Source organism: Protopterus annectens, chromosome 8.part1 (assembly GCF_019279795.1).
Source record: "Protopterus annectens isolate FY-2018-M chromosome 8.part1, PAN1.0, whole genome shotgun sequence".
Lineage (NCBI taxonomy): Eukaryota > Metazoa > Chordata > Ceratodontiformes > Protopteridae > Protopterus > Protopterus annectens.
In genome coordinates this window covers 94,751,039-94,765,750 of record NC_056742.1, presented here as the reverse complement: position 1 = coordinate 94,765,750, position 14,712 = coordinate 94,751,039, and the positions used below count along the sequence as shown (strand labels likewise).

The following is a 14,712-nucleotide window of genomic DNA, read 5'->3' as shown; positions in this document are numbered from 1 at the left end:
CTTGCCTTTCACTTAGGTATGAATATATGTAGGAAGGCATCCTCTAGATCTACGGTGATCATGTAAGCTTGGTGGAAGAAGCAGAAATCCCTCACATGAGAAGGTACCTTTAAAAACCAGAGTCTGAAGAAGTCATTAGTAAGACGAAAGCGCTTACTGAATAAAGTGCTGCTATTTTGGTGACTAAAGGCTGCGTTGTGAAGATCCTATGTGGATTACTGTTTGTTGCTTTATTGGTGTTTTGCTGAATTCTCCGTTTAGTTTTATTTATTGTTAAAAACATGTTTAGCCTAAAAAGGTTCAAGATGGGTCTTTTCTTGGCACTAGAAACAGTTTAGAGCAAAAACTTCCTCCTATCACTACTTCTGGTATTCTCTACGGGTATCTGCAACAGCAGGTCTTGCAACTGTGGTTGGATTATGTACATCTATCCCTGAAGACTGAGAGGATACATCAAAACTTTGGTGGTCTTATGAAATGTGCACTGTATCCCTGTCTTAAAAGCCAAAGCACTCATTTTTCTTGGTTGATTTTCCTATCACTGTTTTGTCAAGAAGCCTAAATGACCTATTCTTTGAAATAGACTGGTATGACGAAGAGGTATTGAGAATGGTGAGAAGTTGGAGTTCTGCTGTTTTCCTGCGTCTTGCCTCTGGTAGAAAGGTGGCCTTCTCTTAAGGTAGTTTCTGCTGTACGTGAGTGCAGGGGAGTGAAATAACTTTTACATACTACACAGCTTTCACTGTTTCTACCAGTGTGGTCCAAACAGAAACACTCCAGTGAGGCATTAAGGAGCTATGCTTTAAAATGATCTGCTATGGGCTGTATCCTTAGCCAGGCACATCTCATGAAGATTGACTTCATTTCTTCATCCCAACATGATGCATATACTGTATTCTAGCAACAATTAATAGAGTGCTTGTCCACATGACAACTGAGATGGCATAGGTCTAACACTTTCAGGTCTTTGTCCTCTATCCCTACTAGCTTTCTCCTTTCATTGGTGCAGGACATCTCTCTGCCACACCAGCACAAGAGCTTGGCAAGAGTAGCAGAGGTGCAGATTTATTCCCAAACCTGGCAAGAATTCTACATTTCCTATCACTGGGCATTGCATTCTTGGTTGAAGCCATAGTTCTATCCATGCTGAAATCTACAGACAATACAACTGGATACTTGTTTTTATAAAGGTAACTGAAGGAAATGCCAACTCTGTAAAACAGGTCGGACATCCTGGGAGCAGGAAGTTAGGAGTTTGGGTCAAAGGATGCATTTGCAAAGGCATCCTCCTAGGCTTCCATGACTGCAGGAAAGACAAAGGCATAGATAAAGACAGGTCCAGAAACCCAATGCACATTAGCTGGACCAGTGAGAACTTCTTAGCCTCCCATACAGCTTCACAAACATACCTGTACTTGCATGTTTACAATTAGAGTTAATATTTTTATTGGATTTTATTGAATGTAGTAGATATTGGTGGTGATATTAACAGGTGTTTAGGGTAAAGGTAGCACAGGACAGAGGAGAAAGAGTTAGTGGAGAAGTAAAGAAAGTTACTCCATGGAAAGGGGTAAATTGGTATATTACACTGAAATTGACTGGTAAGCAAAGATGGGTATAGATAGGAAAAAGACAGCATGTTTACAATATTAAGTGGTAATTTCTTATAATTTATTTACATGCTCAGTGCTGTACACAAGGACAGATAAAAATTGTTAAATAGGTTTGAGAAGTTGTGTGCATGCTTGTGTTAAAGGTTCAGCTGTCATTTCAAAAGTTCCACACTTTTGCTACACATATTTCTTTTTGCATGGGAGTTATTTTTGCTGAGATCGCAGAATCTGAGGAGAACATATATTTTAATAAGTTCCTGGACAGCAGGGTAATTGGCTTATGGACTGCATTCTGAAAAACTGAATTGTGCAAAAGTTAAATTAATTTGTAGGCTTAATCACTGTAGCTTATCCCAAGGGCAGACACTGATGTATTCTATTAGAACTGCTGGAAATGTACTTTATTGTAGATTTGCTCCAGTTTACAGAGCTGTATTGTCAGCATATGGATTAGTACTCAAACAGTGTACAGAAAAGAGAGAAATAGTGAATTAGTTCTGCAACATTAAAACTCAGTTAACTGTTAAATTTAAGAAAAAAATAATGTTTACAGTACCTCTTAAATGAACAAAAATACTCCTGCTTCAGTACAGAAAAGTCCACCCAATCAGAATACCAAGTAATAAACCATATTACCTGAGTTTGTACACCTGTTAAGTAATTGTACCACAGACATCCGAGTTATTTTATGTAGTAGATTCATATGTCAGGCTGTAACTAAGCAGAATTTGCATGTTTATACAACTTACTCTGTAAAATTGCTATAGTATTTTTCTTTTTCACTGTCAAGCAAGAACGCCTAAAGAAATGATTACGCATTTTTCCTATCAGTAGTACCTCCCTTCAATGATTTTTCTTCTTCCTGCAATTACCATAGTTCTTGTATTTAACACTGACAGTCAAGACCTCTCAACTTCTTTCCTCAAGACTTCAGTAAAAAGCCAAACATAACGGTGGGGAAAAGAAGGCCCAAAATCGGACAAATTTTATTATTACTGTAATTCTCTTAACTTAGTAAAACAGCAGGCATTGCATCAACATGCAATTTTTGAACAATAAAAAGTACAAAACAGCATTACTAATGATTGTAATACTCAGTGACTTACCTTAAAACAAAAAAAATACAAGGGATAGGCAAAATATATGAGGCAAGATCAAGGGCATTCTGTGAAATCAGAGACAGTTCAGAGGTATGCTAACAGTGTAATGTTGATTTAAATGTCTGTTTATGTATTATCTCAGTTTCTGTAACTATCTGTTTGGCTCAGGCTATAGCTGAAAAAGATCCTTGGCTTCACCCGCCAATACAATCAATGAAGTAAGTAAATATGTAAATGTTATATTTCAGCAATTATATCACCATGTCACATAGTTACAGCCATGATGTCACTGTTGTACCACTGCAGCTTAAAATGCTGTCAAACAGCTGCTTTCCAACATAACATCTATCTGGGAGTTTTTTTTTCCATTTAAATTTGAAATTAAATTACAAGCAGTATAACAGATCAGTAAGCAAGCCTGTTTACATCTGCCTAGCACGTTTTAGACTTCACTGGATGGAACCAGGGAACCTTAAACAAGAAAGCACATGTTCACATTTAGTATGAAGGAAAATCTCAGCCATATATAAGCATCTTAAAGTATCTAAGACAATGAAGGAAGTTCTAGAGCTTAACTTTGAAGGTTGCTATCTGTCAAGGAAAAGCAGATGAAGTATCAAGCTTGTAGTAAATGTCTAATGCATTATTACTCACTTTCTACACATGGCAGTGATACTTTCAAGTAAACACTCTCCAAACTGAACAAAAGAAGATGAAACTATATATCTCTGATACCTAAATGTGTAATGGCTATGTTTATTAAATGTAGGAGAAGCTCAGAAAAGCTAAAAGAAGTGTGACAGATTTTTTTCTTATTATGCTCTCTCTGTCTCCCGCTGTCTTATGACCATCAGCACCCTCCTACTCAATCAGCCCATTCACTCCCCAACCTCAAGGTGAGGGGTGACCACGAACAGCCATCATTTAGAGAGTCATGAGGACTTTTTTTTTTTTTTTTTTACTGTTTTTGCATCTTTATTCCCACACACACTTTGTAAGGTGTTAGGAACGGAAATGCAATGAGCTAACCATGGAGAACATCATTTCTCTTCTACATGGGATGTTCCAACCAAGCAGCCCTGTCCCTCCCCTCAAAGCATGAGCACTGATCAGCAGCTGATGATCATAAGACAGCGGGAGACAGAGAGAGCATAATAAGAAAAAAAAATCTGTCGCACTTCTTTTAGCTTTTCTGAGCTTCTCCTACTTTTAATAAACATAGCCATTACACGTTTATTTGTTCTTCACAGGGGAAACTGCACCACCCAGTATACCTCCAACACCTCTCAGCTTTCTCCACTCTCTGATAGAGGCAAATGAGCCACTTAATGCTTGGCTTCTCCACTAAGTACCAGGGCCACTAACTAAATGCCAGTCTGTGCTGCAGTCAGGGCAACATCCCTCTGGATCACAGAGCCAGTCAACCAGTGTGATAGATTTTAACTCACATTTTCAAAGAGTACTTGTAAGACAGTTTCTAACACTTCCCCTAAAAAAGATAAATTATAACAAAATAAATGGGAAGACTGCCAAAAAAGGAACAAAATGAAATATCAAAATTAACAATAACAGTAATAATAATAATAAAATATGTCCTGGGCAAAGAATTAAATAATCATGTCAACTTTTAAACAGTGCAAACTGTAAGTAATGATTTTGAGAATACTAAAAGACAACCATTTTCTTCAAACCTGAAAACACTGTTATAGTGCTAGGTGAAAAAGCTCAGCAGTGGGTTGACAGAGTTTGTTTCTACCAAAGCAATACAAATATAATTTCAGAGAAACTTAAGTTTCCTTCCATGTCTTGAAAATGATGAGGAAAAATGTAAATTTTTGTCACTTAAGTGAAGATGAAACAATGCAAGCAAAGTATAGAACCTGCTAACTGAAGCCATGTCGAGGCTTGCAAGACAGTGTCACTACAGATCAGTGTCCTATGTATCATCCTGAAGAAATACATTAGAGCCTTGAATGCTAAATATTCAAATTACTGAGTGGCAGTGTGCCACATTGATATGACTACAATGTAATAGACTTCCCCTAGCATTTACTTCATAATTATGAAGATGCACCTCTCAGTTTTAAAAATCAAAGTAAACAAATGTTATCAATGGCCCCTTACCATCATTGTAATCAGCACACAAATGTAGCTCTGCTTTAAGATGACATGACCCAACATTTGCAATGGAGATGTCTGTGTGCTGCCTGCAGGATCCTTGGTCTCAAGTTCTGCTAGGAAAAAAAAATTATTACACTTAAACTGGGAAGTATATAATGAAATACTAATAATATTCTTCATATCAACTCTAACAGGTCAATAATGCAAAAACTGGCTATTTGAACATGTCACTTCATTAAATACGTCTCTCAGAGAAACTTCAAATCAGGCTCCTTTTATTTAAAGTTTTAACTTCATTTGCTTTACAAACCCGCTTTTGGACTACTGCTTTAATCAGTTTTTTCTTTCACTGCACTTCAAATTCAAAACACATTTTATATATATAACAGTAAAGCTGTACTTTTGTTTCAAGAACAAATGCACCAAGTCTAATTCTGTACCTCAAATAACAGCTTACCTACTAGTAAACAGTCTATTTATGTGATCAATATCAGCAATCAACTTTTATTTTTAAGCTCTTTTCCCTGTAAGATTTCAGATGTTTTTTGCATGAAAGTGGGCAAAATTTTAATACTATGCAATAAACATGTTAAAAAGATGAAACAATGACAGATATTAAAACACAATAAAAACCCACAAATGACAAAAATAATCAAGAGACAAACAACAATCACACTTTTTAAAACTGGTAATATAAAAAAATTACTGAAACAATTAGTTCTAGCTTTGGAAATGAAAATGAACCACCCATTTAGAAGGACTGATTGGCGGTGGTGCAATAAGAATGATAATTTCATACAGAAGCCAATTTAAGAACTTAAACTTCACAAGCAATTCAAGATACTGCATAACTTGTTACAATTGTATGGGCAGTAGTCACAGACATGTACTGCAGGGTGGTACAAGCCTTGTGACACATAGCAAGAATATGCTGCTATGTAAAGCAGACATGGGTTATTGGCAGGTAAACTTAAAAATAAGAACTCCAAAACTACCACAACCTTCACACGAAGACTGCTTTAATAACAAAACAACAAATGATAAGCACTTTCACAGTTAATAATACTGTTTCATCCGAGCAGTTTAAACACAATACAAGAACACTTTTAAAATACAATAGAAGGTTTACTATCAAAATTCAGAACAGCAATTGTGCGTTTATGCAGAATGCCGAACCGAAACGACGAAAATGTACTCACTGATCCCTTCATGAAGTTGGAAATCATCACCATAACAGTCCCATTCACAACACCGAACTTTCAGAATCGAAAGTCAGCATTAGCGTCAATGTTTTGCAAATTAAATATTCCAACTCTGAGATCACACTACAGTGAAGAAAATGGGAAATTCCCCACTCCCCACTGTACCAAGATCTACATTCACAATACCGAACTCATAATAACGAATGCAGTTCTACATTCGTTATTATGGTTCATAATACTGCAGTTCAGCATTGCGGACCTTGAGTGCCGAAATTTCAAACAAGTGGCAGTTGTAAAACTGCCATTCCACATTTTGATTGTAAGCCACAACAGAACCAATCCAGAATGAGAATAAAATCATGTGATGAAAACATGACACCTGTTTCATCCATTTAAAACTCCTTTTACACACTTGACCAATCAAATCAGTCAAAAAACCAAGCCCCTAAATTGATGTCATAATGGGCATTACAGAAAGGTTTCCTGATCCTGCCAATCAATTTATTTGCATATACCAAGCCCCTACTAGTGTTTCAGTGTGTGGGATTTCAGAACAGTTTTGAGACACTCTCTTTCATTCAAACCTGGTTCTAAAAATGCTTTCAGAAGTAAATCCACTTTCAGTCTTGTTTTATATCATCTCCCTGCCTGATGTTCTCATTTATATACTCCAATACAAAAAATTTAAAAGGATGTCCTGTACCCAGATCACGTACATGCCTAGCCAAAGCACTAGTTTCCTTTCTTTTCAAGATATCACTACGATGTTCAAGTGTCCTGTCTTTAAAGGGACTATTCTTGCCAGTATAGAACGCTTCACACATCATGCACCCAGCATAATACACTATATTATTCATTCTACAGTTACAAAAAAATCCAAGACTATTTCAGTCCCATTCCATTTATGAATGTAAGAAGTGCATGTAAAAATATAATTACATGCAGAACAGGAATTACATCTGAAAGTACCTTTCCAATTGGAGCACATGTAATAAGATTTATACATACTTTTAAAGCATAACTGTCTTTTTAAAGACAAGCTCTTCCTAAAATAAACCTTAGGTTTATTGTTCACTACTTTTTTAACTTGATGATCTGCTAAAAGTACAGACCGAAGCTTATTAATATCATCACGTGCAATACTAATGTCATTGGAAAAAGTTAAAATCATTATATTTCTAACTGGACCACTCATTCTCGGTTGTTCCTGTTTAATAGGTTTTGAAAAATGGGGACTCACTCTGTCTTCCTAGTTCTAACTACTTCAGCTATACATTGATCAGTTTTCAAGGTTATTTATAACCCCTCTCCAAAACATCTATTTCAAGTTCTTCAAACGCCACCTTCAATTCATCATCATGAAGTCTTATAACCCTACAAAACTGACCCTTAAGTACATTTTTACTAATATGTCTAGGATGCATACTGGACTTAAGCAAAATGATATATATTTTTTTAACTTTCTTCCTATGGATCTTTGTAACCAACAGACCTAAATCTCTCCTATGTACTTGACATTTAGAAAATCTTATATCACAAGATGACTTATAAGTAAACCTCAAATAACTAGTGGTTGCATGTAATTTATCAATGAAATCAATTAACTGTTCTTCAGTACCTTCCCAGACTATTAACGTATCATCCATCTATATGGAGAAGGCACTTCGGCCAATCCTCAACAATACAAACACAGTTGCAAAAGATACTAAGAACGTTTTGGAATGACTACATAGATGGGCAGAACATTTGATACTAAGGACTGCATGTTTGTCATACTAGATGTGACGTCTTTATTTACTGTAATCCCCAATGAATTGGGTATAGAGAGCATCAGGTGTTTCCTTAGCAGCAGAGCAGGTTTTAAAGCCAATAAATCTGAACTGATTTGTACTCCTTTAGAATATTCAAGATAATCTGTTTATCTTTGATTGCAAGAATTACATACAGAAAACTGGCGTGGCTATGGGAACAGCATGTGCCAATAGCTACGCCAATCTTGCAATGGATCTATGGGAGATCGAAAATGTGTTGAGGAATAATGTGCATCGATTTGTTTATTTTTATAAGAGTTTTATTGATATGTTATTACGCTTTAGGTAAACATAGTTTGCTCTGCCACAATTTCCAAAAGTTTAAGTTTTTTTGTGATTGAACAGGTTGATGCCTTTTTTGGTAATACTGACACACTATTTGAGGTACGAGAACTGAAGTGACAGCTTCATCTTAATGCAGACTCCTTCCCCATTTTAAATGATTCTCTTAATATTAAATGTGTATTGCGCTGGCTCAGGTGACCCCTGGGCTGCCTCCTTATGCTTAGTTACTTGTTTACTGTACTTTACAATGCAAGAACACTAGAGGCTAACCTGTTTTATTGCTTGTTTAATGTCATTTCACAATAGCATGTTAACCACATTTACTTTTAAATTCAGCCTTTTCCTTGTTTTTATTGGGTGGCATACCTCTCAGCCAGGAAACATCAAAAATCTGGGACAAAGACCCATGAAAAGTAGGTACAACTGGCCAAAAATCGGGACACTCATTAACATAAAGTTTGCATATATAATAATGTAACCCTATCCACTCCAATGGAATTGTGGGATACCAATATGAAGATTGTAGTCACTAAATAATAATAAATAATGGCAGACAACTGAATTTCACAGTTTATACCCCTCAAAAATACATAATAATGCAGAACTTGTTATTCTAGCAACTATCTCAATTTACAGGAGCAATAAAAGCTGTCCCTATTTTTGGGCCTTTCTCCCACCATTATTTTTGACTTTGTCCAGATTTCTTGCTCTGAGAGTTTGAGATGCATAACTGCTATATTGTAGGTTCATAGGTGTGTACTAGGCTAATGGCACTGTAGCCTTTGCAAGCCTAGCCCAGAGAAGTGTCCTGGCATTGCGCCACCCGTCATTAGTTCCCAGTGCCTCTATCAAGTACAGCCACTGGAGTGATCCCCAGGGTAAACTTTTTCTCATCCACTCATCAAGATATCTCTTGAAGAGTGCTAGTGAGGTGCTCTGCTTGACATGTATAGAAAGTCTATTCCAGAGCATGGGCAGTCCCTGGGTTATGAACTTGTCCCTCCAGCATATTCTGTTGACTGTAGTAATGAGGTTGAGGTCTCTGCAGCATGTGGTGCAGAGGGATTGAGATTTCTTTAGATGTAGCATTTCTAACAGAGCTGGGTCAGACATGGCTTTGTAAGTCAAGCAGAGATCACCTCTTAGTAGACTATGTGAGACACTGAATAGCTGGAGTTTTTTGAGCCTGTCCATGTAGGACATGTGTTTAAGGCCTAGAATCCTCTTTGTGAGGTACTTTTGTGGCCTCTCCAGCTGTTGCAGGTGTCTAATGAGATACATGTCAAATGGGGCATTATACTCTATGATTGGATTAATGAGGGAAAAGTAGAGAGAAATGATGACCTCTTTCTTCCTGGATGCAAAACGCTTGGTAATGAGATGTGCCACACAGAAGGACTTTCTGACCACAGTGGCAATGTGGTGGTCAAAGGAGAGGCTGCTGTCAACCTGTGTCCCTACATCTCTTATAATGCCTTCAGTGTTCAGTGGGCTCCCATCGATGTGGTAATTAGTGGGAAATGAGTTTTGCCCAAAGGGAATGATGACGCATTTTTTGGCATTAAGCTTAAGGCCATGGTTTCGACACCAGTTACTGGTCTCAGTGAGGCCTTTCTGTAGGATGTTTGCATCACTTGGGGAGTTAATAATGGCTCCCAGCTTGCAGTAGTCTGTGAATTTGGTCAGCCAGAGTCCCTCTGTGTTGGCCTAGACTTCTGAGAAGTAGATGCCAAACAGGAGAGGACCCAGGACCGATCCCTGTGGGACTCCATTCATGACTGGTCGACAGTCTGACTTGGAGTCCGCTACTTTCACACTGTGTGTTCGATCTGTGAGTCAGTTTGCAACCCAACGCACAGTATAGGAGTTGATGCCTAGTTTGTTGAGTTTATCAATAATTCCTGAGTGAGGAATGGTAACAAAGGCCTTGGCCAGACAGATGTAAGCTGTACGAACTGCCTTTCCTTCATCCACCGCTCTGGTGACTGACTCAATGAAGTCAACCAGGTTGAGCAGGCATGATCTACCTTTCACAAAAACAAATTACATGGGATCTAAAGTTTGGAGATTCCCTATATCCTTGTTAACTAGGTCCATGATGATGCACTCTGTAGCCTTACATATCAGACTCATCAGGCTAATGGTGCTATAATTTCCAGGGCCTGTAGACATTCCTCCTTTATGAAGAAGAATGACTGTAGCAGTGTGCCATTTGGTAAGGACAAAGCCTGAGGTGAAGCTGTGGGTGAACAGAGCACACAGATGTGGTGCCAGTTCACTTCGTAATTCATGTAGAACACAGCCCGGGATATTGGTGGGTCCCATTGAAGCTGTATTCTTGGCTTTAGACAATGCAGCTTTAACCTGTTTTGCAGTAATGCAGGGTGCCTAGCATTCTTCTGGTATTGAGACTGGTCCATTAGGGGGGGGAGAGAGGGGTAAAGTTGTCACTGAATCTGTCAGCCAGTATATTTGCAATATCTGATGGCTCAGTATAGGAGGTACCATTGTGCAGCAATTCAGAGCAAATCTGGGTATTGCCATCAAGATTCTTGATATAACTAAAGAAGACTTTGTGGTTGTTTTTAGTGTCTGTCATAATTCTGCCTTAATAGCTGGCTTTGGAGGTTTTGAAGAGGGATCTCAACTTTTCGTTGAGGCTAATAAGGGAATTTTTCCAGTCTTGGGACCTCACCTTTTTCTGCAACAGTTTCTTCCTTCTATTGTACAGTTTAGTAATGGCAGGGGACCACCAGACTAGCTTCCTTTTTTTGGAGGCGAGCGTCTTGGTTCTGTTGGGTATGGCTATTTTCATGCATTTATGTATGTGGTTCGTACAGTGGATTGGTGTATGATTCGGCAGTCATGCATTTATTTTCCATTGACATGGGGTGCTGTGAAGTTAGCCACCTCTATTTTAAGGAGTCCAAAGTCAGCTTCGGAGAAGTTTTTCATGGTGGATACCTTTGCAGTGGGTGTGAGTGAGATGTGGAGTTCCATGGTGATTAGTTTGTGTTCACATCTAACCAAGGAGGAATTAACTATTGGTGTAGAGCAACAGTTGCCCATGTTAGTAATAACCAGGTCAAGGATGGTGCTTCCTCTAGTGGGGGGTAAGAATGAGCTGGTCCAGGTATTGAAATTGATGAATTCCAGGAAGCATTGGGCCAGTGCACTGGTGCTGGAGTAGTTTTCCCAGTTGATGGAGGGGGTAGATGAAGTCTCCTACTATGAGAGTGCTGGGTTGGACCTTGATAGAATCCATGGTGCTTAGGAACACAGAGTGAGAGTCTAGGGACATGGATGGGGACCTATAGCAGGCTATGACCTGGATCACAGCGTTACCCAATGTTAGTTGTACCTGAAGTATCTCAGAAGCGGGCTACTAGTCTGGAAGTGTGCATATCCTTTATGAATATGGAGACAACATCGACTTTGGAGCTTCGGCTCATGTTTCAGGGCCAAAGGGTGTGGAATAAGTTATAGCCTGGTAGTGCAGGGGTGCTTTCTGCCACTTTAAACCAGGTCTCCGATGCAAAACAAATGTAGATGTACTCCATTTTGAGGAGTGCTTTGAGCGAGTGCAGCTTGAGATTTAGACTTCTAGCGTTGAGCAGCATAACCTTTAGATTGCATTTATTTATAGCTGTTATGGTGGTAATTTGGTCTTTAGAACACCGCCTAAAAAAGGCACTATAGGAGTAGCAAGAGCCTTAGCCAATACCCGGAAACCCAGGGGTGACAGATGCAAGTCATCTCCGGCAAAACATAGAGTCTGTCAGTCATGTCATCCCAAGCAGACAGATACGGGATACCCTTAGAATGGCACCAGAAACTTAGCCAATTGTTGAAGTCAATCATTTTATGTTTGTTCTGCGGTATCATTCTGGGTGATGGTATGATACTGCTCAGGGCTAGTATCATACCTGCTTGGCCGACATAATCTGAGAGCTCCACTATGTCTCTTTTCATGTAGTCCAGAGAGGTGCATCTCAGGTCATTCACACCCACATGGACAATAACAGATTCATACTTGTACTTGTTGTGGAGTGACCTAAGTGCGTGTCTTGTGTGTCTGATTCTGGCACCTGATAGACAGCTGACTGTTACCTTTTCCTTATTCAAACTAGTGAGTGGGACATTTGTGTGCCTCACTACTGAGTCACCTATGATTAAGGTATTGGGCAAGGTGTTTAGTCTTAGGGGCTTAGGCTGAGGGCCACACTGTGGAGGTGAGCTATGTGTCCTGTAGTTTGTGCTGTGTTTTGGTGGTCGAGTGCGTTTGTATTTGAGGTCTCTGCTGTTTGGGCAAATTTCTATTGAGTGCCTCCGTGAAGGTGGGTGTATGGTTTGTGTTTTTAAGTGAGAGCTGTGATAGTGGGTGTTCTGGAAGAATGTGTGTTACATGTGGTGTGATGCAGGTGTTGACCTTTCTCCTCTTGACCAGCTAGATCGGTCTTGGCTGCAGAGGGCAAAGCTTCCAATTTGGTGATATAAGTGCATCTCTCATAAGTCTGAGTGTTGGGAGGTAAAAGGAGAGCGTTGTCTGTGTACATGAGGCAGTTGATACACTACCTCAGAATGCCCAAGTGCACCTGGTTAATAGGAGAAAGAACAGGGAACTGCCTTTTAATCATGTTTTGAGGGGTGCTCATAACTACTAAGTACTGGAGCTATTTCTGTGAAGAACGACTAGTGCTAATGGCTCTTAGGTGTGCTATAATAATTGCTACAAAAACCTGTTGAGATGCAAAGCAATTTGGCTATTTGAAGTGCAAGAGAGAAAGAACTAGCAAGATCTAAGGGGAAAACTGAAGAGCAGACATTCTGGCACCAGTAATAGTTTACCTCAGCAGGGCACCGCTGAGCTGAGCTTAAACAAGCGCAAACTCGTGCAAATGCAGGCTTTTAAACCAGAAAGTTGAAATGGATGGAAAAACTAAACAAACTACAATTTCTTAGCTAGAAACCACTCCTCTTGTGGTAGATAGGCTACCTAGTGCTTACCACTCCCACTGATGAGCTAGAAGGCTTTCCTCCAACACAGAAAGGCTTGAGGGGCCCAGAAGCTTACAAACAGTCCTGGATACAGCAAATCTGTATCAGGACTAGTCTACTTACAGGAAAGGTGGGAAACAAGCTTAGAACTTTTTTTTTATAGAAAAGCAGCTAAAACAGCAAGAAAACATTCAATGCAGTGCAAGTTACCACAACTGAGTGTGCAGCAATATTAAAGCAAATACATTTTAAATAAATGCAGTTACATTAAAAAATGGCTAAAACACGTGTAGAAAGCGGTAAATTAGGAAAAAATCAAAATGGAAGCACTTAGAGTATCATAAAACAATGCCAGCAAATATATAAATAATACAGTCAAGCAAAAATTAAGACAGTGCAGAACTCTGAACAGTTAAAAAGTGCCAAAAAATATACTTATCGGCTCTATATTTCCAAAGTGTCTGAGAAGCACACTCAGAACACAAGGAGTTTCTAGCAATGGTAGATCACCAATATCTATCACCTGATTTAAATTTTAGTTTTGTGGTTTTCTCAGCAACATACTTGTAAGGAAAGTAAAAAAAAATCCATGAGCTTCACACTACTACACAAAAACCTGATGTCAAGTAACTACAACCAGGAATACTGTGAGCAGTGTATAAAAACATCTAGCTCCTAGAAAAGAATCTAAAAGTAAGCTTGGTGGCTTTCCTCAAACTCCTGGAAAGCAATGAAACTATTCTTTCTTCATTCACTATAAAAAAATGTACCTATATCATACACCAACATTCACAGTATTCACTTTCCTATGAAATGATGGATGAAATAATCAAGATATCACTAATGTCATGGTTGTTGCTTGCAAGCCACTGTAAAAATATTCAGCCAATGTAATCAGACTCCTAAGTCCAAGGCACAGACATATCAGATGGGTTTATGCACCAATATTATACATACATACAACAAACTCAAAATAATATGCCTACAATCAACTACTGTTTCCTTTCCAATTGTTTCCAGAATGGGCCAGATTTGTTTTTTAGTCTCTGCAACTTGCCTTCTTATATTTTCTTTTCATTTGTCCTCCAAACAGTGGTAGCACAACAGAAGAGCATGGAAATGTCTAACTTTATATGCATGGCAGGGAGAGCTGTTAATGCCTAGTGTGTGCGTGCTGCAAATTGACTGTCTACCAGTGGCATTAATAACTTCAACTTAATACCAAGTTCCCACCCCACCCAAAAAATGTTAGTATCACCAGGTGCGCCAATATTTACTCCGTATTATAAACATATTGAGCGTCTCAATATTCGTATCATCTATCTCACTATGATTAACTTGCTGATTATATATATTTTGTTTTCCTTTTGCATTATAAGTAGTATCTGTTCAGATTTTTACAATTAGTAAAGGAGTTCAAACACTTGTTATGATTTCCTTCAAGACCCCTATCCATGTAATTAAGTGCCATAATTGATTTTTGTGGGAGAACCACAGCTGAGGATAACCAGCAAGGCCCAAAATGTTACAAATGCAGTGTGCACAAATGTAAATTTAGCAACTTTTGTGAAATTAGTACAGT

At 38.6% G+C, this 14,712-nt stretch overlaps 1 protein-coding gene across 1 annotated transcript in view; it reads right to left on the bottom strand.

Annotated features, from left to right (window-relative positions):
- Positions 1 to 14,712, bottom strand: part of PIEZO1 (piezo type mechanosensitive ion channel component 1) — a 3,550,337-nt gene that overhangs the window by 1,589,006 nt on the left and 1,946,619 nt on the right. The window contains exon 11 of the mRNA XM_044081575.1: positions 4,838 to 4,947. Coding sequence (XP_043937510.1) covers positions 4,838 to 4,947 — 110 coding nt within the window. The remainder of the gene's footprint in view (positions 1 to 4,837; positions 4,948 to 14,712) is intronic.